This window comes from Monomorium pharaonis, chromosome 2 (genome assembly GCF_013373865.1).
Source record: "Monomorium pharaonis isolate MP-MQ-018 chromosome 2, ASM1337386v2, whole genome shotgun sequence".
Classification (NCBI taxonomy): domain Eukaryota; kingdom Metazoa; phylum Arthropoda; class Insecta; order Hymenoptera; family Formicidae; genus Monomorium; species Monomorium pharaonis.
In genome coordinates, this window is record NC_050468.1 from 4697546 (window position 1) to 4721151 (window position 23606).

The 23606-nt window shown below is 31.8% G+C and overlaps 4 protein-coding genes and 1 long non-coding RNA gene across 8 annotated transcripts in view; 4 read left to right on the top strand and 1 right to left on the bottom strand.

The window, feature by feature from the left end:
• The first annotated feature begins 18 nt into the window (after positions 1 to 18).
• Positions 19 to 6174, top strand: LOC118644511 (tubulin glycylase 3A-like). Its single transcript, XM_036283167.1, has 6 exons — positions 19 to 2421; positions 2489 to 2622; positions 2698 to 2790; positions 3187 to 3362; positions 3425 to 3563; positions 3668 to 6174. The coding sequence occupies exons 1-6, from the start codon at positions 2103 to 2105 to the stop codon at positions 3914 to 3916; spliced, it is 1110 nt and encodes a 369-aa protein (XP_036139060.1). The 5' UTR covers positions 19 to 2102; the 3' UTR covers positions 3917 to 6174.
• Positions 3939 to 6599, top strand: LOC105839367 (tubulin monoglycylase TTLL3). Its single transcript, XM_028194072.2, has 2 exons — positions 3939 to 5124; positions 5204 to 6599. The coding sequence occupies exons 1-2, from the start codon at positions 4959 to 4961 to the stop codon at positions 5359 to 5361; spliced, it is 324 nt and encodes a 107-aa protein (XP_028049873.1). The 5' UTR covers positions 3939 to 4958; the 3' UTR covers positions 5362 to 6599.
• Positions 5638 to 13904, bottom strand: LOC105839366 (arginine and glutamate-rich protein 1). 4 transcript variants are annotated; one of them, XM_012685634.3, is made up of 6 exons: positions 13566 to 13904; positions 12905 to 13048; positions 12502 to 12549; positions 11379 to 11604; positions 7920 to 8003; positions 5638 to 6935 (listed from the first exon to the last, which is right to left on the bottom strand). In XM_012685634.3, the coding sequence occupies exons 1-6, from the start codon at positions 13865 to 13867 to the stop codon at positions 6771 to 6773; spliced, it is 969 nt and encodes a 322-aa protein (XP_012541088.1). In that variant the 5' UTR covers positions 13868 to 13904; the 3' UTR covers positions 5638 to 6770. The 4 variants fall into 4 exon arrangements, with proteins under 4 accessions (XP_012541088.1, XP_012541087.1, XP_012541091.1 ...); XM_012685633.3 differs by having other exon boundaries at positions 11379 to 11640; XM_012685637.3 differs by lacking the exon at positions 12502 to 12549.
• Positions 13905 to 13928: 24 nt separating this feature from the next.
• On the top strand, positions 13929 to 15709 carry LOC118644514. Its single transcript, XR_004962288.1, has 2 exons — positions 13929 to 14017; positions 15407 to 15709. It is a non-coding gene; the product is annotated as an uncharacterized LOC118644514 (long non-coding RNA).
• A 5109-nt stretch (positions 15710 to 20818) lies between these two features.
• Positions 20819 to 23606, top strand: part of LOC105840137 (serine/threonine-protein kinase 26) — a 140195-nt gene continuing 137407 nt past the window's right edge. The window contains exon 1 of the mRNA XM_028194556.2: positions 20819 to 20938. Within this exon, the coding sequence (XP_028050357.2) occupies positions 20924 to 20938 (15 nt within the window). The 5' untranslated portion in view covers positions 20819 to 20923. The remainder of the gene's footprint in view (positions 20939 to 23606) is intronic.

Here is a 23606-nt window from a genome sequence, read left to right on the forward strand (position 1 = left end):
TAGAATAGTTTTTCATAAAAAAATTTAAGTATACTTTTAATTATAATTGAGATAAATTTATTACAATCCTGATTCCAACAATTTGAATTTATTTGCAAAATTTCTAGTTTTTGAATTCCGAGATGAAATAAAGAATGAAGAAATCTTTCATGAAGAAATAAAGTTAATAATAATAATAATAATAATAATAATAATAAGGGTCACATTCCAAAATTCACCGTCATTACTCAAAAATCAATAGTATACGCAACGTCAATATAGATTTTCTACTGGCAGTAAATTTTGGTACGCAGCCAAGATAAGATTCTGAGAATAACTAAATTTCAAAAATTGCCCAAATTTATATTATTTTTGCATCAGTTTATTCAGTATATGTTTTACACTAATTACTACATGTATATTAATTGTATGTATGTTGTATATATATATATATAATCCAGCAAACACCAACTAACAGTTATATAAAATATAACTGTTAGTTGGTGTTTGCTGGAAACATACGTTTTAATTTGAGTCTTCGTCAGTGCATATTCTAGTGCATATTTAGAAAAATCTTTGTCTTTGCCTTCCATTCTCGTTAAGTGTGTGTCAATCATTAAATATTATGGTGATTGTTACAATTTATAAAGAGTAATCTATAAAGTGTAAAAATATAATTATAACACTATATCTAATTATTATTATTAGACAATGGTTATTCTTTTGATTTAATATTGTCGATGATGAAACGAAAGTTATCTATAAAATTCCACTTAATTAATAATCAAAATGTGGAATCTTCCAATTTGACTAATGAAAATGAAGATAAAAAGTAACATATTATCATCATGATTCTGTTTATTCCCAGCATAGCTCAGTAATTTAAATAATTAACTGGATAAACCTAACAAAAAAATTAAAATAAAAAGAATAAATAAACTCAACAAATTTATAGAAACACAAAAAAATACAATATTGACATTATCAAATACTAATTTATTCCATTAACTTATATCATTTGTGTAAAATATTTAAGTTAATATGGGGATTTTTAGAAGTTTTTCTTTTTTAATGTAAAATATTTTTTTATTAATTATACAAATATGTCATATTATTTCGCAAGACAATATGTAGCTCAACATGGAACACAACTATATATAAAAATTAGATTTATTCTTAGATTTTATGTAGAAAAATTTTGAATATATAAATGGGTTTTTATTTCTTTACTTATCTAATCAGATAATTTTTAGTGAAATTAGTATTATTACAATGCAATGTTTAATTTTAGAAATAACAGAGTGCTGCTTTAGGTAGGAGCAGGCTGCTTACATTAGTATTAACGATTTTCTATTTAGCATTTTCCATTTAAAAAAATGTAAAAAAACAACAAAAAAGAAAATTATCACATTCTTCAAACATTAAAAGTGTAAAGAAAATTCAAAAATTGAATATTCACAAAACCTGCGGTAGAAGAATGGAGTCAATAAAGGAAACATTGAAATATACAGGAATATACATTATGCCAAAAAAGTAGAAAAATTAAATCGAATAAAACGCAAATTCTTTTAAAAGGGTTATACACGAATTTGGAAATATAGGATGTATCTTCAATTGCGATTGCGTTTATTTAAGGAATAAAGAATGTAAGGATTCATGTCATGAAATATGAATGTAGGTCATCGAGTCACACAATAATCGATAAGAGTAAAACGGAAACAGTAAATTGTCAAATGCCAAGACCAAATTTCGCGTGCATATAAAATTTAAGCAAAAAATAAATATCTAAAAGTGTAATTTTTGTAACTTGAACATTTAATATAAAAATGCATTGTAACAATAACAATTTAATTTGTACAAGTAATCAAGCTAAATGGCAGATTTTATCTTCAAAAAATTGCACAATTAAAAAACATTTCGAAGGTTGGCAGGTATAAGCATTAGGCATCGAATTCATATATGTGTATTATAAATATATTATAGATATATTATCTATTCTACTGTTAGCATTGTTACTTCATAAAATTATCTGTCCAAAGATCTGTCCAAAAAATGCAAACAATGGAGAAAAAGATTTGCAGTTGATTTTAACAATTCCTAAGTCAAAAACTAATTCACGATGTATGTCCGAGACGATCAAAACCGCAAATGTCGAGACTTGTTGCAATCGCGAGGATCTAGAAGAATTGTTAAGAGCCGAGGATAAAGAGAGCGATCAGGAAAACGGAAACATAATATTAACAGATTATTTAAAATTGGTAACAAATGACGAGGCTAAAATAAATCTTCTATTAAAAATTTTAATAAAAGCCGTGAACGAGCATAAATGTTATATGATTTGCGGTACATTTCCGTCTTTGAAGAAACCGCTAATGGACAGAGGTTGGATCGAGAAAAGAGCTATTAGAAAAATGATATCGATCTTTTCCAACACGTACGAAGGTCGTACTTTTTATTTCAACTTGTCATTACTAAATCAATTCGAAAGTCAATGTCTTATTTTTTTCAGATGGTTTATTACAAATAGAAAAATTGCTCCGAATTCCTGCAGATTTTATATGGTATACGAATAAAAAACCCGTTATAAGAACGGACGACAAGACTATTATAAATAAATTCACTGGTAGCTATTTTACGTCCAAGGTAATTTAATTCATAAATACATGCGTGGGATATGTTTACAAAAAATATATAATTCTTAATTCGCAAAATATTTAGGTTGATATGTGTAACAACTTGGAAAAAGCCTATTGGTTTTACGAACCCGGCGTGTCAAACGTACAATTTCCTCGTTGCTATCATTTTTGTCAAGTATGTACATGTAGCTTGTATACATGTGTGTATCTATATGTACATTTTCTAGTTTTTTCACACTTGATGGAATTTGGATAAATTTATTATTAATATGTAGGCATTCTCCTTGGTATTTTTTGATCGTATAATTTGTAGCCTAATATGCCAGTTTTAAAATTCAAGTCCTCAGACTTTCATTTTTGTATATGTTGCAACAAAATATGAAACAGTATTACATAAACTGCTATATCATCTGATAAAAAACATTTTCCAGTTTACATTTGTTTTTGAAGTTTTATTTTTAATTTTTGTTTAAGAAATGCTATTCCAAAATAAAGTGGTGTGCCAGTATTGATAATCTTCCTCTAATATATACTTACATTACACTAACATTATATTGAGTTTTTTGGATAGTCAGCGCAAATAGAAGAATTCATACAGGATTATTATATCACCGCGTGTTTCGGGATTTTAAAATGGTTCTCCTTACTCGCCAGTTTGATAGGACCAAAAAACATTTGGTCTCCAAATGGAACGATTCCCATAAATGCGATTTTATTCGCTATGGAACGCTGTATAGAATATATAAAGTAAACAATAATATTCGCATTTAAGAATGTATTATGTAAATATTGTTACAAAACATTTTTAGCATTCAAATACACAAGGACATAGATCGTAAAGATAATGAAGCTATGTCTCCTTCTGCTTGGCATCAGTTTTTGGATTGGTATCACGAAATAATATACGAGCGTGTTTTATTAAAAGAAACCGACGAAGTTGATACAGATGTAAGTATAAATACTGTAGTGCAATTTTTTTACTTTTCTAAAAGTATATTCTAATGCATACATTTGGAAAAAACACTATGGTTAAAGAATTTTGAAATTTGCAGAAGCTTGTAGCATCTGTGCATGATGTAATGAAAGCAATAATAAAGTATCGACCGCAAAGCAAGATCGACGGTATAAGAAATATATGGATTTTAAAACCAGGCGACGACAGTTTAGGACGCGGAATTGTTTTAAAAAATTTTTTAGTCGATATCCTCGCCAAGATAGATCAAGCAGAAAAAGAAAATATCGAGTATGTCGTACAAAAATATATAGGCACGTATCAATTACGTTTAATGCAATGTATATGATGTAGAAAAAGATAAGGTGTGTTGAGCAGTGTTAATTCATTACATTTTCAATTCCGATTTATAGAGCGACCACTGCTTGTTTACGAGACAAAAATAGATATTAGACAATGGTTTCTGATAACTAGTACGCAGCCTCTTGTCGTATGGATGTACAAGTACTTTTTTTAAACACATTGTCCTAGTACCAAAAAAATGTTAACAAAATTTTGATGAAATTTTATTAAACATGTAACAAAATTTTATAATTATATTTCACTGAAAAGATTATTTTCTGCGTTTAATGAAGAATAGATGACATTTTAATTAGGATTCAGTAAAAACGTAATGAAATTTTTACGAAAAATAATCAATACTATTTAGAATAACTCCAATATTTGCAGAAGTAAGAAAAAATAGAAGTAAATGTAACTTGTTCGCAATCACTTGTTCTATTATATACTTTTATTATATTTTTATAATATTATTCTATATATACTTTTATGTAATATTTCTAAAAATCGCAAATATTTCTAAAAATTGCACTTTGCAAAATGATTACTTCATTATGGTAAATTAACGACATATTATTGAAATTGCAATGATTTTTTAATAAAATCACTAATCAAAATGTTTCAAAATAAACATAAAATTTAATAAAATGTTAATTAAAATTAACTTTTTTCCGCCAGAATATGTTATGTCATAGAGCTTTTAATAACTTGAATTATCTAATTAGGGATATTTTAATACGGTTTGCTTCAAAAAATTTCACTCTCGATGATTTTCATGAGTCCATCCACTTGTGCAATACGACGGTACAGCTGAAATATCGGAAGTTACCAAGATGCAATTCTGGCTTACCTGAACAACGTCACTGGAATCTTCAAGATTTTAAGGATTATCTTCAGTACTTTAACATTTTCTTTTACAAAGAATTAAAAACTTTAATCAAACAACTAACTACCACTTTAGATCACGTAATCAAGAATTGGCTTGGGAAAAGATTATCAGGCCGGGGATAAAGCAAAATCTGATAGGAGCACTTCTGGCGTCGCAGGATAATATGGTAAATCATAAGAACAGTTTTCAATTGTATGGCGCTGATTTCGTAGTGGCTAATGATTTTTCGGTGTGGCTGTTGGAAATAAATACAAATCCACGATTGCATCCGCCAAGCAGCGAAGTCACTGCGAAATTATACCCGGAAATTATTGAAGATGCAATGAAAGGTATGACGATTAAAGAAATAAAAATATACGTTTATAATAAGTTATATTATACATTAATTTTTCTATACATTAATTTTAGTGGTCTTAGATCGGCGAAAAAATAAAAAAGTATCTCTGGGAAAATTTGAGTGTATTTACAAGCAACGGAATCCGTTTTGCGGTGTCAATATTTTGGGACAAGGCACGAGTCTCGGCATTCGTGGCAAAGGTTTATTTGTTACGTCAAAATTACCGTGATATTTGTGATGTAACATGACTGTACTAAGTAACATCGCCGAAATTCATTCATTGAGAAATCTATTTTGCAAAGAGAACTGTTTCAATTTCCATCACAATCTACTCGGTAATGCGAGTAATTTCGTATTAGCACATAAACAAACTGTCATAAATCGTCATCTGTACACACGTTACACACGTGTTACACACGTATGTAAGAAAGGAGACTTTTATGATCTCCTTTCCTGATATTAAACGTAGCATATGATAAGTGGAAGAACAATCACAGGGCAGTAATTTATTAAAAACGTGTTTATGTTACAAGTAACAATGTTGTAGGTATACAGTCCTATATAAACAAAATGTTTTCTTTCTCGGAACAATGCGTACACATTATTACACGGTTAAGGTAGATAGGATTATGTCACGCTACACGTCCACATTATTCACATACAAAATCACTCAGGTTTTGTAAACATTTTAAAAATCATTATACTATTTAATTTGATCTTTTATCATAAAATATATCGTTCCATGTTTTGCAGGCTAAATATGTTCTGCAAATATATTTTCAAATCGAAATAATGTAGATTATTGTTTAGATAATAAATGTATAATCTTATAATAAAATAACTATCCAGATTTTATAGCATAGACTTTCAAGAAAATCATTGTTAATATGATATCATGTTTTAAACTTATTTGTAAAAAACAACTATTAAAAAAGAAAGATGTGATATTATTTATAATAAATTCCATTCAACCAATTTGACATAAACTATAGACAATTCAATGAATTCAGAATTCTTGCTGTTATTGCAACATGATCTAATATAATATATATGCTTTATCTCACTGAAGTAAAATTGCGTATTTTCGATATCGAGATGACAATACAGGACCTACCATGTACAAATAGTGTATGTATAAATCATGGAACATGTTTAATCGAGCTAGAATATGCTTACATCAGATAAAAGGAATTACCTATACAAAAAAATATATAAATTCAAATTTGTTGGACAAGTTAAAAGTATTAATATGATTAGTACAATAGCTTTATATATAAAAAACTTGTATTCGCTTGTATTGATGTTAGCATAACCTCACGTAACATGAAATCCCATCTGTATAACTTTATTGAAATCTCACAAGATGAGAATCAATTATTTAATTCTGATGTATTTTATCATCATAATCAAATAAAATTCAATCTTGTTTGATTTCAACACTTTGAATACATTAGGGTGAGCTTTGTGTCTTAATATTACTGCACTTATCTATATATTGTATGTACCTACATAGGTATACCTACATACCTCCATAGATACAGTCTATAATAATCGTTCTTGCGAATCAAGTACGAAAGCTGACAAGATTTCGTGAACATATCACATGTAAAACTGCATGAAACAATACAAATACTAAACTTACGTAACCGATTTTAGTGTAAAGGATAACTTAGGCCTTGAGTTATTCTTGCCTAAAATCCTCTTTTGCTCCTCCTTAACACGTTTCTCATGTTCCTTCCTCATCTTTTGCCTCTCTTCTTCCATTAATCGTTGCTCTTCGACCATGGCCAATCTCTCCTCAGCCTGAGTAGAAATGCATTGATTGCATATTAATATCTCACGTTTCATTTACCAATTTATTAGCTGTACAAATTAATTCGGTGCCTTTTTTTCATAAAATTCAAAGTTTTTTCACAAATCAAAAAATCAAATAGAAATTTAATGTTTGAAATTATTTTTATTATTTTATATAACTTTGTCTCATTTATCGAGCAGCTGACAAATACATTCGCGGAAAGACAGTTATGAGTCGGTAAAATTTTCACAATTTTTGTTTAAACCTCTAATGTTTTAGAATGTTTTACTTAGGTAATATTGAAGCAAATATAACAAGTGATAAATTGACAAGATTAAATCTAGAAAAAAACGATGTGTAAGAGAATTTCTCAACCCACAATACATTTTTTATCTTCTTTGTGGCATGTAATTGAATGAACTACAAAATAAAATTATCACTCTATAACTTTTGATATCATTTTTTGCGTGTTTTACCTTCAGAGTAGGAAAAACCCTTTCTATGGTAGCATTATTCAATAACATTATTTTTTTAATAAAATGCACTGCCTCAAATGTAATTTTTCGGATTTCTCGAATAAGTGGGAATTCTAAGATGCCAGAAAGCATCGACATTCAGCTTATAACTGTGTTTCAAGATTGACAAATTTGTCGGCGCGCAGTTTATATAGACTGAGATTATTAAATTGATATATTATAAAAATTATAATTAGCACTAATATCTAGTTGCAGACCGTATAGAGCCTTCTATTTCATTGATATGTTTAAAACGTGATCGGTCGAAGAAATAATGTAATTTTTTATGCCTACGTTTACTTTGGTGAAGATAGTGTCATCTGTTTCATCAAGATATATAGCATCTTAAAAACATCAAGATCACTTATAAACCGCAAAAGGATGGCAAAAATATTAAAAAAATGGAATTATAAAATACCGTATGTAAAGACACCGAAATAATTCATACAGGTAATAATAATCCCCGCGACAGCTTACCAATTTCTTCTGAGCCTCTTCTATTTTTCTGTTGTTCTCCTCCATAATCCTCTCTAGTTCCTCACGCTTCTTCCGCTCTTCCTCCTACAATGACAATAAAATAGGTTTACACAAAGCAATGATGTTGTCGATCGCCATCTGTTGTTACATCGTTCGAAATCATAGTGCTGCTGTATCAACAGCCTAGTGTTACACATCCTAAAAACCTTTATGCAGGAAAGTTTGGGATATATGAAAATTTAAGGTCGGATTTCGAAAAAAGGATGGCTTAATAAGAAAAATAGTCATAGAGAGTAACAGAAGATGTGTGTCTAAACGTAACTTTTTTGTGTCAAATGTATTCCTTTTAGATCCCAGCAAATGTTTATCTCAGACTGTCCAAAAAAATATAACAATTTAGAACATTATTTAAATACAAGAGAAAATTAATTTCTTATAACTGTATACAAATTAGTCTGCATGCAAGAAAATATACACGAAACTGCTATTTCCCTCTTATAAACGCGATACCGCAATGTTCTGATAAATGAGTAATAAAAACTCAATGTGATAAGTGTATATGTGTGTGTTTGTGTAATATTATTTGTAATAGTATATCTATAGACGAGATTTCTAAGTACAGTCTGTAATAATAATTCCGAAACTAATAATCTCTAGGGTACATATTTATGAATGGTTGTTGCCATCCGCCCGACCTGTCGATGGAATTCGTTGTGTCCCATAGTAATAATATTTAGCGAATCTATAAAACAAATCCTAGCATATGGTCTCTCTGGTACAAAGTGTTGAAACAAAGAACAATGATAATAAGATCGGTATAAAATGAATTATGAATATATAAATTGGATAATACCTGAATGAAGCTCACGCCATCACGCAGGGGATGCCTTCTTCATCGAGAATCATTCAGCAGTGAGTAAAAAACCGGCATCTTCTGTTGGTAGTCAGTAAGGAAGGTGACCTATATAACGCTAGGTCGTGCTTTGTCGCTATGGGATTCTAATTCTGCCCCCTTAAAGTCTCTATTTCTCCCTTTCGAATAAACTTTTTTCCCAAACTTGTAGAAATATATATATATATATTCGGTGCAAACCCAATGTGCAGAATAATGTGAGAGTATAATCTCTAATAAATTTGGATTGTTATCTCTAATAAATCAGAATTATCTTGATCCAGTTGAGGTTGACTTTTAAAAGATGAAAGTAAATAATTATGCATAGACACCAAAATGCAGCAGCAAATAAAAGAGAGCTCTCTAATCAACAAAATAAAAAAATAAAATAAAAAATTAAAAAAATTTATAACAAATCTATAAGATTCCATTAATTTAAAAGTTAAATAATAGCTCTATTATAATTCAATATTTCTAAGTGATAATTACTAGATTAAATTAAAAATTAAAGAATGTGGAACAATATCGCAAAAAATTATTGGACATTGTTACGCCAATTCTCTTGAATTTAAAAGATATATTTATATATAGAAATATATTTAACATATTTTTTCATAAGCAAGATATAATAGTGGAAAAATAAATTTATATAAATAAACATTTTTAAAAATGATACTTTCACATACTTTTGTATATCTGCATAATAATATTCGTTATTTTAATTATATAAATGTAATTAAATTAAAAAGTCTAAATTTATAAAATTGTTAACTAGTCTTATTTATATAGCTCGACATACATATTCCATATGCAACATCAGTAACGTAATATTAGGTTTGTTCTTAGTAGCTGCACTGCTGTACTGGTACAATAAATTAGAATAAAAAAAAAAATATTTGTCTTATTCTAACTTATTGCACCAGTGCAACGACAAAGAATGACCCTATTATTATTACAGCAAGGTTGGGTAAATTAAAAAAAACTTTTTAAACTAAATTAAGTTAAACTTGATAGTTTATAAAATTAAATTAGTTACGTTAAATATTACACGAGCAAAAAATTAACTCAATTAAAAATCACGTTAAAATTAAATTAAGTTAAATTAAAAGATAATTTTGAAAAGCATAATTATTAAAATTAGATTCGCAATTGTTTAAAGTTAGATGATTTAAAATAATTACAATATAGATTATAATTGGATTATAAAATACATTTAATATTTTATTTGTAAACAAAGTTTATATAAAATAATAGAAAAATATTGTTTTTTATATGGAAATGTATTTTTTTTTCTTTACATAAATTTTTAACTTGGGATAAAAATTAATAAATTAATGTTTATATGTTTAAAAAATAACTAGTTAAAATTAAAAATTAATTTATTAAAAAATGACTTAAAATTAATTGACTAAGTTAAGTTATAAAAACTGTCGAGTTTAAAACTTTACTATTTTATTTTTAACTTTTTTATTAGTTACTACCCAACCCTGCATTACAGTCATTCAACTGACAATAACAACTGCTCAGGGAAGAATATTACTTTCCTATGGTTTTTTTATATAAAAATAACTTTATTTCAGACTCAAAAAAACTTATTTTGTTCAATAAATTACAAAGTTTGGGATTGTTAATAATTTTCTTTAATATTTTCTCCTTTTCGCTCTCTTAAAGACTGCATGATGTGATAATGTGGACAGTCACATACGCGAACATTCTTTTTTTAAACTAGCTCAAGTAAGTATATAAGAAGCCTGATATATAACCTGATACATACGTAGATTCGCCAACATGTACAACAGTTTTAGAAATTGCGATTAAGTACAACTGCTGATCCAAATACAGATCAGAACAGTTAATGCATAATTTCTAGAGCTGTTGACACGAATGTCAATTCAGATATTGTGTGATGAAAAAGGTTATAATGTTGTACAGAGATATATAAATATATATATACATGGTACAAACAATTTGATCATAAATAACCGATACATGCGCCTATGTAGCAGTATTTCTTTCATAATAATATAAAATACAGCTCTTCTCAACAACGCGACCTCGGTGGATGTTGAGAAGTCGAAGCAGTGTGGTTCCTTTGCTTAATTTCTCATAATATAATCGTGAACCACAATGCTTCTAGCCCAAACGCTGTGATCATAAATTAAAACTAATAAAGTCGATTCCACAAGTTCAATCGTACATTTTCTTAGAGACAATACAATTCGCAAATCTTGTAACTTTAAGACATCAAAATTGAAACACACAAAAAGATCTATAAATTCCACTTGGTCTCACCTAAATAACAATAATGCTTCAATATATTTTCTTGATGCTTTCCTTCATTTGTTACAGACTTGGAATTCTGTAAACTTTGTGACATAATATAATTTATTTGAAATTTATATAAGCGATAATATAAATAATATTAGCTAAGGTCACTTTTCATGGAAGTACATTTCTACATAATTCGATTTTCAAAGAATTCACTAAGAGAACACTAGATTTATCTCCTGTTGATCATAACAGCGCTTGGGCTATCACTGACCAATATTTCTATGGATAGATCTTACCTCTCTTCGTTTCTCCTCCTCACGTAGTTTCGCCTGTCTCCATTCCATCTCCTCCATCATTTGACGTTCCATGGCTCTCTTGGCTTCTTCTACCCGCCTTTGCACCTCCGCGTCAATTTCCTCCTTACGCTTCTCAAGTTCCTCTTCTACTCTCTTTTGTACAAGTTCTTCTATACGTTTAGCTGCCTCTTCCTCCACCATCTTTTGTTCCACTTCGCGTTGACGTCTGCAGACAGACAAGCAGCGACCTTCTTCCAGAGCACTGTTTCGAAATCATTTTCTCTTGTACAAAAATGAAGTTAATGGCATGCCAAATCTTAATTAGACTTTAAAAGTTGTAACTCTCAAAATCTATTAATAATTACTTTAACACTTGAACAATTGAAGGATTTCCTATAAAACATTTATTTTTAAAGAAATCTTATGACATCAAACAATTCTTTATCAGTAACGTCATATCGAGAATAATTTTGTCCCAACAAGAATCAAATAAAAAAAAGAAAATATAAAATTTTTGTAAGAACCAAACAGGTACAGAAGTTTCTTAATTTTTCTGTAATGATCAAAATATTAATCAAAACTTAAAACTTTGTTCTTATATCTATTGTATGGAAAATATCACAATATTTATGCAAGTAAAAAAATGTTTTTGTTAAAAATTTGTAAAACTTTATAAATATCAAATAAACTTTTGCTTTATATCTTAAATAACATTCTTCTTTACTGTTATATTATTATGAAAAATATAAATATAAAATATAAGATAAATAGATAGTAAATGTAAAATTCTCAAACAATGATCAAACAAATCCAAAATTTTATCTTTTTTCTTTTAAATGGACTCATAAAATATTAAAGCCTATAATTTTGTTCTCACATATTTACATAATAAAAGGTTTCAAGATGAGAAGTTTTGGAAAATGTAACTTTTAGACTTGTCTGATTTTCTTGTAAGAAACCCTTTCATTAAAACTTCACTCAGTATGATAGACAATAAGAAACGTTATCAAAAGATCTGGTACTTGCATACATCATGGTTTTTTTTCTTACAAAAACATATTACAATAAACCGATGAACTTTAAGTAGATAAACCGTCACCATGAAATAATTACACATTCTTACCCAACTGTGCTCGTGGTGAAGATTTTGTTCATTAATTCTTTCTTTTTCCTGACAACACAATTATAAAAAAAACAGCGTATAACAAAAATATAAGTTATACAAAATAAATATATATGTTCCACTTGATACGCAGGAGACAGGAAAAGCAACATAAGAGAAAAGAAAAAAAGATTGGAAAACGTATTAAACATCAACAATAATCTGTTTAAGTTTAAATAAATTCGATGGAAAAGAAGATTAATTAAAAGATAAATACAAAAGACAATAACAATTAACAAATTGTTTCAACTTTTCTTTTGATTTTTTTCTTTTAATTAACAGACGTTAATACGTTAATAATTTCGCTCTTTTCCTAACGCAAACTATCAAGAGGAACATCATCAATATAATTTAATGGATATACCTTTGTCGCTCCATTTCTGCTAATCTTTCCACCTCATCCATTTTTCGATCCCTATCCCTATACGAGCGTTTCTTGTGACTGACGATATGTACATCGTCCGATACATCTGAACCAGTGCTGGACGACGGGGAATGGGATCGCTTTCTAAACAAACAACCAAATAAGCAACATTATTTTCGAAAATATAGGTTAACCTTGGTAAAAAATTCTCATTTCTTATATTTTTAAGAATTTCTAATATTTTAATTTGATAATTTCAGAAAAAATATCTTAAATTTCTTCAAATTCTATAAGATTTCTTTGAAAAGTATAAAATAAGAAAGAATATTTCAAAAAATTCACATGTAAAATACAAAGAAGGGAATAGAGAATAAAATAAAGAAAAATCCGAAAATTTATATGAAGGAAAAATTCTGAAAAATTATACAAAAGGTTTTTAAAGAAAAATTTTCAAAAATTGTTCGTTAAATCAAACGTCGCCGGGACACGTAGAACCGTTTGCATGGTGGACAGTTCGCCAATGTTTTTATTTATTTCTCTATTGCCGCATCACGGGTGTGACAAGATGGCCGTACGCACTACAGATCCAAAATCTTTATAGCGATGACCGAAGCGATGCGCGAGACACGTTAACCCGCTTCTCGTCACAAAAGGCACGTACCTGGACTTAGAGCTACGTTCCTTCGGCTTGTCCGAGTACTTATTGTTGGAATGCTTCTCGCGCGACTTGGACCGCTTGCGCGAATGCTTGCTCTTATGACGCCGTCTGCTCGGCGATTTCGATCGAGAGCGCGACCGGCCCATCTCCTCGTCGAGCTTAATCGTCTTTCCTCCGCCGCGGTGCAATCCGAGTGTGATTTCACGACGAGTCGGACGTGTCGCCTTGGACACGAGTTCAGCAGAATTCACCGCCGCGAGACGAGACGAACAACAATATCTAAACCACACGTCCACACCAAACATCTACTGCGCACCTCTCAACTGTTCTCAACTGGCGGCCATCTTTAAATCACGATGCTTCGATGTAGAAATAGAAAATGGAAGTGGCGCTGCTATACGTGCTCCAACTCCAATAGCAGAAAGCACAGAGAAACCTGAGAGCGGTGTTTTATCGTAAGGCTACGTTCAGAAAACAATCGTTGCATAACAGTTGAATAATTTACTAATATAATGGGTCTAAATTTAGAGATCTAACATTGATACTATAGATAAATTTATATGTGTTTTATCCCAACGTTTTAAATATTTTCGTCTACCCATCTCTTTGTGCACAAAACATGCACTACGTAGCCAATGTCTATGAAATTTGAGATATGAAATTTTTTAATTAAATTGAAGACACCCGGGGGCATTACGAGGGAGTACGCATCATATGCTACAGCATAAGGCGCAAAATTTAAAGGAGTGCAACATTTGGAGGATGACTCTACCGGCAACTGCATGCATGGCGAGGCAACTTTTTCAAAATTAAAATTAATTTTTTCAAAATTAAACTCAATCAAAAATTATTTTAAAAATACAATGACACAAAAGCGACTATCTGATTTAGCAATTTTATTAATTGAAAGTGAAATAGCTAACAATTTTGATTAAAAAGATGTTATAGAAATATTCGCAAACGTTAAAGCCAGAAATCACAATTTTTAAATTGTTTTTCTTATTCTTTAAAATTTCTATTATTTCTATTATTTCTATTATTTTTTCGTATATTTTCTTTTAATTTTTACTTTTTACGAACTGTGTGTATTACTTAAAAATATAATATAAAATCTATTAACATCTTATGTTAATGTGTTAAAACAAAAAAAATAAAACTATATATATATAATTTTAAAAATATAAGAATTATTAAAAAATATAAAAATATATAAACAAATACAAAATTGCAAAAACTTATAAAAATAAAAAACGGAACCATTTCCCGCTTCGTCGTGATTCTGTTGGTAACATTAAAAATAGAAACTTTTTAGATTCTTTTTTTGCCTTTGTAGTTTCATACTGGGGCGCGTGAGTGATTCTCAATATAAGGGAGCATAAGCGAGTCGTAACGGCACCGAAGACAACCACCTTTCCTTCTTTAATAGTGCGCATATATGTAAAATATACATTTTGTAAAAAAGTACTTGGAATTTGTCACTTAAAAGTTCCGCGATAAAGGTATCAAAAAAATCTTTTTGTGTCTAGGCGTTAACACACTTCTTTTACATTTCACATGTTTTTAATTTACGCTTTATAGAAATTTTGTTAACATTGTAAAATAATATTAAACATTATTAAGATCCAGTTTTGACTATAATTACTTTATTCATTTGCATGATATATTATACTTAAACGATCAAATTTAGTTATATGTTTTTTAATTAAAAATAACCATTCAATAATCGAAATCGAACCGTGTGCATTCATAACATTCGTAATACTTCAATTATGTAAGGTAGAAGTAATTTTTACTTTACCATTTTCCCATATAAATAATTAATGAACAAACATTTCATTTTGCAGGTGCCAATTTGAGCTATATTTGCGATTTAAAATCTTAAAATGCAGGGATGGAAAGTTTTTTTTTTAATAATTAATTACCGTTACTCGTTACCGAATAAAAAATGTAACTAGTTACTGTTACTCGTTATTGATTCTTAAAAGTAACTAGTTACCATTACCATTACTTATAAAAATAATTCGTTACTCTTTCCGTTACTTTTTAATATTAATCCTTCGCATATATACACACTGGGTGGTTACCACCTATAATTAAAACTTCAGCGCTCTGTGCCTTTTAAGTACCGTAATAAATGAAACAAGGACTTAGAAACTGAAAAAATTGCAAAAACTAATTTTTTTAATTGCAAAATAATTTTTTAAATATAAAATTTTATAAATTTTAATGCCAAAAGTATGTAAATACTTTCTATAAACATTAAAGTTAATTCATGAATTTTTTTAAAATTTTAGCACAAATATTTTAAAAATACAGCTGTTTAAAATTTATTATGGGTGGCAATTACCTAGTGTGTATGCAAAGGTTGAAAAAAAATCAGTATGTATGCAAGGGGTTAAAAATAGAGATTAAATAAAAAATTTGTTTGTAAAATATTTTTTAATTTAAAATGTTAATAAAAAATAAAATTGAAAATAAAATACAAAAATAATAAGCACAAAATAAAAAAAAACAAAAAATAGAACCAATATATTTTATCGCATCCTTATTGTTCCGAGTTTTGGCAGAGAACGTGATGAAAGGTTAATATAATAAAAGATAAAATTATTTTAGTTTTTTTTTAATATGACATAATAATAAGGTTATCTAATGAATAGTTAAATCAATTTACTCCTTTTGTTGAGTAGTATTGTAAAATAATGATTTAAATAATTAAACATACAGAAACAGGTTTTCTATTCTTCTTTTTAACCCTTCTCTTCAAACACGCTTTCTCTTTCAGTGGATACATTTTTATGATAATCCTTCCATCCAATTTTATATAATTTATCTAAATTTTTTCTCTCCTCGTATTCAATCATTGCTTACATCTTTTATACATCTTTTATGCGTATAAAATTTCTTACTTTTTGCCTCCTAAAAAATTCATACGGATGCGTTTTGTTCGTACATTTAAATTTCTATAAACATTGTATCATGTTCTCGCCCAATTTTTAAGGTATTCTCCATACCTCATAAATTAAAAAAAACACTATTCCTTTTACTTTCACTTGTAACTTTTATAAAAATATAATACTGGGCAGTATTAAATTAGCCAGTAATTACTTATTTTAAGTATTAAAAGTATTAACAATAGTGCTTTTAATATACTTTAATATACTTAAAATAAGTATTAATTATATTGATCAATTTAACTATTTACACCAAAAAAAATTTAGAACTAAAAAAGTCCAAAATTGTATGTTTTCTGGGTTCCAAACATAATTGAACTTTCTCGTATCAAAAATTGGATTTGCTTCAATAAAAACTTGGTATTATAGCTACTTAAGTAATCTCGGAATCAAGAAATTACTAAAGACCGAGCTCCGGCGTTTCCAAGTTTGTACTAGTATACTGTCCAACGATGCTTGGAATAGTGGAGGATCGTCGCGGGTGTGATTTGTTTCAAATTTGGAACTCGTGAGTTCCAAACTTTTATGTATTGTGATGTTCCAGGTAGCTGTGAACTACAACGCGTAGAAGCTTAAAACTCACGAGCCGTTACGACTTAGACGCCTTTCAGCTGGAAATCGATTGTGCACCTCAATACAAAGTTGAAAAGATAAGAAACTAAAAAATTCCTGCTTCTAGCTCTATCCAGAAAAAGAGAGAGACAACAGATCTTTCACTGTTCGTGCAGCTCTGCTGGTGTGAGCATCTGAACTGGCATCGCTGCATAGCACCCTTTAAATTTTGCACTCCTTCAAATTTTGCGCCCTACGCTAGAGCGTATACTACGTACTGCCTAGTAACGCCCCCACTCACGAGTTCCAAGTCTGAGACAAATCGCACCGCAGCGACGACCCTCTCCCTTATTTCAAGCATTGTTGGATCCCATACATCTTACAGAACAACATCTTTCAGAAAGGTTTCTGAAAGATATCTGATAGAAGATATCTTTCCGATATCTTTCAGAAAGATGTGTGCTGTGTGGGATAGTACTAGTACAAATTAGAGTCCTATATAAAGGTATCGGACTCTTTATATAGGACTCTAGTACAAACTTGGAAGCGCCGGAGCTTGGTCTTTAGTAATCTCTCGATTCTGAGATTATTTGAACAGTAGTGGCACGAATTTGCAATTACACGCGGAAAAAACAAGCACAGTTGTATTAACGTGACATGTTTGGTTCAACAAGGTTTAGTTGTATTAAATAGAATTTCTGGTTATCATAGTAAAATATTCCAGTAAATCAGAACATTTAGGTCTAACAACGCTCAAATTTTGATTACTATTGATTTAGTTATAATATCTAAATGTCTGGTTATTATGACTATATAATATAGTAAGATGAACATGACATGTATAGTTAGTAAAATTAAACACATTTTTTGGTTAACATAAATTATTCTGCTAACCAGAACATTTAGGTCTAAGGACAATCAAATTTTTACCGGAATTACCAATATTAAATAATCTTTCAATGAATCCACTGCTTGGCAAAGCTATATTAAATTTAATAAATAGCTTTTTTAATTTCGGAAAATCTTATAATAATTCTACATCAAATAATTGATCAATAACTGAAGACCAAGTATAAACTACATATGTCATAAATGTGAAATTTAATTCAAATTACACAAAGTAACGATGAAAGTAACTATTAAATTTATTACCGTTACTAAAAAAATGTAACTACGTTACCGTTACAGTTACAGAAAAAGAAAAATAACGCCGTTACCAATTTGTTACCAAAAAAGTAACTGTAACGGTAACGGCGTTACAAGTAACGCGTTATTTCCCAACCCTGTTAAAATGTTTGGACGTGATTTTAAATTGTACGCGAGTTTATGACAATAGACATATCAACCCTTTGTAATCACTCGGGATCTATTTGACCCCAAAACATTTTTACATTGATATTACGAGTACTAATTCTCAAAAGCCCACTATTAATTTGCTGATGGTTTGAGATGTCTAGTCCACTACTGTATACACATATGCCATAACTCGCCAAACATCAGTATTCTTTCAGTTGTCGTTTGAAGTAGACGTTTTGGAATCTAGGGTCACGGTGACCCCAGCTAGGTGTGATTAAAACGTAAGTCTTTTTATTAATTTCGGGCAATTATTTTTTCGCCACTTTTGTGCTCCAAACGTTTTAAAAAGTGATAAATAATATTGTGATTCCATCAAATTTTTTTTTACTGCGTTTACTTCTCACGATTTCTAAATATTTAGATAGCGTATAATTTGTTTTCGCACTTAATTGTAGAATGAAAATTAAAGAAAAAAAAATTAAATGAATTTTGAAGAATAAAAATCCATTGGAATTATATTTAGAATTAAGCAAACATATATACTCTTCACTATAAATCACTGTATTTTTTTTGCCTTAAAATCATTGAATTAAATTTTTAAAATAAATATGCTTTTTGAAGCATCCAGTATCAAACTTTTTTTTTCTCAAAATATCATATCTCAAGAGTAAAAATCTAAATTTTTAGGTAAAACTATAAGTAACTGAAAGAGTTATACATTTTTTAGTAAAAAGAGCTTTTTTAAAATATTTTTTTTAAGAATAATTTTTCTCAATACTTTAAACGTAAAAATTGATTAGTTCAATTATGAAAACATGTTTTTCAATGTACAAATCATGTATAAGAATTTTTAGTTCTCGATAGAAAGCATACTTTTGGTGCCGCAAGCGTTCAAAGTCGTTGGGGTCAAAATGACACCCGTGTGATTAGTACTGAATTTTTCGGAGGTGTAATTACAATTAAAGGGTTAAGATTAGACTGCTTACGAAATTCTAGATGAAGATGTCCTCCATAAAAAAAAAAGAAGGGGGAACGAGTTAGTAGTATTTTTCTCTCCGACATAGATTGGATCAGAGAGAGAAGCTGCCCCGCTAATTTGTCCCTTCCTTTTTTGTGAAGGACACCCTTTCCTACCTCGTAAGTAGTCTATTTCAATATATTTATGTTCGCGACTAAAAATCCAATCGTACATATATCGCATCGTGATTCACTAAATAAAAACAAATCGCGGCCGTGTTGGCGATAAATCGGTTAAAACCGCGCACATCTCGACGCGGTCGCGTTGCCACGGGAGTCGCGTGCGCGGGCGCCGCGCGCCGATTCGAACGCGCGTTCGGCCAGTCCGATTCCGGCGCGTTCCGGCCAGTTCAGAGTGACCGCGCGCGGCAGCACCGTTTCACACACCCACACACACGTCAGCCGCCAGCTGTAGCAGCTGTGCCGGCCGTCCGTCGATCCTCGGCTCTCGGCTCTCGGCCCGTTCCATCGTCCCGCCGTCTGCCGTCGCGGCATTCCGGTCCGTTCCGCTGGCGACTGGCAGAAAGCAAGATGGCGCCCGTCTGTTTGCGGATACCTCTGCCGTGGATATAAATACGCGCGAGGAAGAAAAAGGGGAGAAGGATAAAAAGAGCAGTGGCGAGAAACAGTCGCGGACGATCGTGCGGTCGGTGCGACGGTCGTCGTGATTGCGCGCATCCCGTCCCCGCTGCTCACGCCGTCAACGTCGTCGCCACGCGCCGCGATAACGTCGCGCGTGAACGCGTCGGTGTCCGTGCTCTTCGTCCCCCGTCCACGTCGTCGCCGTCGTCGTCGTCGTCATCGTCATCGTCGCCGTCGCCATCGTCATCCTCGTCGTCTGTCGTCGCCGCAATTCTCTGCCGCGGCCGCGTAGCGAAGCCCGCGAAGACTTGCACCCGCGGGGCTGCCTTGTCTGTGATCGTTCGTCGCTCCAGGCTCCAGGAAGGCGCTCCGGCGAACCCGAGTGCCCACCTGAGGAATGCCAGATCGGATGCCGCGATCCCCCCGGCAGGTCGGCCGATCGGCAGTGCGACGCGCCGCGAACGACCAGTGAGCGAGAAAAGTCGTTGAAAAGAAAAAAGGAGAGAAAGGAAGGAAAGGCTATAAACGCAACGGAGTGCGTGCTCTCTCTCTCTCTCTCTTTCTCGTAGGGATTCCCCCTCGCGAGAAGGTGATCGTGGTCGCTGCTCTCCCGTGACGTATGTGTGTCGCGGAGGTCGTTTGTCAGACGGGTCGGTCACCGCGAGTGTTTTCCAAGTCGTTCCCGTCATTCCCGTCGTCCTCGTCGTCGTCGTCGTCGTCGTCGTCGTCGTTGTCGTTGTCGTTGTTGACGTCGCGTTGCGAGTGCCATCAGCGATCTGGATGCTCTGTCGCCCTCCCCTGGAGGATCATCCCCTCTGGACGCCTGGTGGAATCAGCTGCTGCTATTGCTGCTGCTGCTGGGACTACTAGCCCGGCAGCTCCCTTCGAGGATACTCTTCCGTTGGAGCAGTGGGGCAAGGAGGCGCCGGAAGCAGCCGCGAGTCCGGAAGCATAGCGAAGAAGATGGCCTTCAACGAGGTGAGTACCTGTGAACCCCCCCTCGCGCATCTCTCTCTCTCTCTCTCTCTCTCTCTGCTGCATGCATGCGTCACGCGTTCCCGTTGCAATCGCGCGTCGGGTCGTTCGATCCCGCGGGGTTAACCCCGCGACCCCTAAACGCCATTCCTATCTAACCTAACCTCCCTTTCTGCGCACAGCTGGTACGATCAACTCCCGCTCCGCTCCTCCCTCGCTCTCGCGAATCGACGTCACTCTCTCTCTCTCTCTCTCTCTCTCTCTCTCTCTTTCTCTCTTAATCACGACAGATTTGAAGATTTTAACATTTAACAAGAATTGGCCTTACGTGGCCGTTATTTTATAAATTTCATTCAACTTTAGAATCACAAAAAATAGAACGTTTAAAATTTTGTAATTTTCTATTTTTGTGATAACTTCTAGTTTATTTTGGATTAAAAATTCCCGCAATGTGTCTAATTGGAATATTGTACAATATTATTCATAACTGTACATTGCTATCTTTTATAAACGTAATTTAATATGTATGTATAATTGTTCTAATCATATATATGTTGTAATAATCTTGCATCTTACCTTGTAGAGATAAATTACTCGTCACGGATGTCCGCTGCGTCTGTTTAAAATCTTATCTACTATTAGATTTATATGTCGACTAGTTTTTATCCCGGAATAATTCTCAGAAAGGACGACAAATAAAATTGGTACACTGATTTTGGATTCCAGAAGTAACAAGTAAAAAAGGTATGCTTTTTTGAAGTTTGTAAACTGCTTGATCTGATTTTGATCTTTAAAAAATTTTAATTTATCGGAAAAGATGTAAAATCAACTACGAAGCTATTAAACGTATAAAAAAAATATAAGAAGTTATTATGAGAACGTATGTTAATAAAAGTGTAAAATAAATAATTTTAAGTAACAATCGATGAATAACAAATTAATAAGTGAAGAAGGCGTTATATTATACAATTAAAATAGATTTTAGTGCTTGGAAATATTTTTTGCACGAAGCGTACAATTTCCAGTAGTGAAAAAGACTACAATAGATTACAAAATACTCCGAGAGAAAATCCTTGAAGAACATAATGAACAATGCTCTCAAGTATATGCTGTAAGTCAAGACTTAAAATAATGCTCCATCAATGCTTTTGTTTTTAGGTATTAATACTTTTTTTTTTCAAGCAAAAAAACAAATTATTAGAAATGCGCATATGTTTTACTAGCAGGAAAATACGAATTAATATTTTAGTAAGCGATAATTAATTATTTGTGTACAAGATGTTTAATAGCTTTGTATGCTGATTTAGTTCCCAATAAGTAATAATTTTTTGAATATTAGAATCAGATTTAGTTAGTTACTGAACTACAAAAGAACTTATTATTTTTACTTGTCTCTATTGCGGGGAAGAGAGGGGAAGACAGGGAGATCCCAAAGTGGCTCATTTGATTTGTTTTTTTTAGAGAAGGAGAAGGTTTTTTTAGTTTTCTTTCTTACTATATATATATTTTTTTGAGTTTTAAAATTTCTTTTACATTTAAGAGCTTTTATAAGTAAGTAATTTATCAATACATTGCTATTATTATCGCAATTGTATGTTTCTATATTTTTTGTAAAACAAGTTTTTTTTTTCAATTTTATTTCTCCGAAAAATTAAGACCAGTACCTCAATGTCACAATTTTTTCGCATTTTTGAGAAAGAGGAAAAACCTGGATTTTTCTTTCTAGTGTTTTATTTTTCCAGAAAATTAAGAGCGCACTACGTGTCACGTAGCTGTCAGCACGTTCCAAAATAATTAACCGCGACAAAAATTATTCACGGCTTTTACAAAATACAAGTTGTGAAAAATTAGAGGTAAGCCAACAAATTCTTCGAGTTTCGATAATACGCACGCCTAATTGTCTCGCGTCCTTGAGGAGTCACGCTAAATGCCATTCAAACGCGACGAGATTTTTATCACTGCTACAATAATTCTATCAGTTTGACATAGTGGTTTCGCGATTGGTCCACCGTTAAATCGATTTTGCTATTGTAACATTTGTTACGCAGCTCGCGGAAAATTCGCAATTTATTTTGGATCACGCATACTGCACGTACGTTTGTTGCACAAGTCACAACAATAACATCGATGAACCTCCTCGCCGTCACCTTTTGTCGATTTCGATAAGAGAGTTCATATTCTCTCATCTCGGAACTGATACTCGCTCGAGCGATAGCACGTCACACGTGTTTACGTCTCCTCAGTGATCGGCTTTAAAATAGGAGGAAAACAGACGTTCAATTAATATCACTCGAGTCACCGAGTTTCCAATGCGTCAGCCTCGTATCTCCAGCCGATCTTTAATGCGATCGGTCCGACGACATATTAATAATAATCCTAATAATAATCTCTCGGTCGGTGGTTGTTCCTTAATTATTTCGATTGCACTCGAGTTTCCGCACAATGGCAGATAATATCAACCCTTTTGTGAGACCTGGGAAACTTCCCATCATTTGTTAGGATATACGACGCACGGTAGACTCGCTTTTTTTAAAATTACATTCACCGATGTCGCGATTACCAATTACTTATTTTTACCAGCGGTTGCGCAAAGTCGAATTCGCTTGGACGAACGATAATTTACCTCTCGTCGTCGCCTTTTCGGCGAATGCTATCGCCTGTGTGACGCACG

Bases quoted from the DNA above. Each gene is read 5' to 3' on its own strand.
- LOC118644511 (XM_036283167.1), top strand. From the start codon at position 2,103: ATGTCCGAGACGATCAAAACCGCAAATGTCGAGACTTGTTGCAATCGC. The intron at 2,422-2,488 runs GTCGTACTTTTT...TATTTTTTTCAG, and splicing joins CTTTTCCAACACGTACGAAG to ATGGTTTATTACAAATAGAA. The intron at 3,363-3,424 runs GTAAACAATAAT...AAACATTTTTAG, and splicing joins CGCTGTATAGAATATATAAA to CATTCAAATACACAAGGACA.
- LOC105839367 (XM_028194072.2), top strand. From the start codon at position 4,959: ATGGTAAATCATAAGAACAGTTTTCAATTGTATGGCGCTGATTTCGTA. The intron at 5,125-5,203 runs GTATGACGATTA...CATTAATTTTAG, and splicing joins TATTGAAGATGCAATGAAAG to TGGTCTTAGATCGGCGAAAA.
- LOC105839366 (XM_012685633.3), bottom strand. From the start codon at position 13,867: ATGTTTGGTGTGGACGTGTGGTTTAGATATTGTTGTTCGTCTCGTCTC. The intron at 11,641-12,501 runs GTAAGAATGTGT...ATTTCGAAACAG, and splicing joins TTCACCACGAGCACAGTTGG to TGCTCTGGAAGAAGGTCGCT. The intron at 8,004-11,378 runs GTAAGATCTATC...TTGTCATTGTAG, and splicing joins AGGAGGAGAAACGAAGAGAG to GAGGAAGAGCGGAAGAAGCG.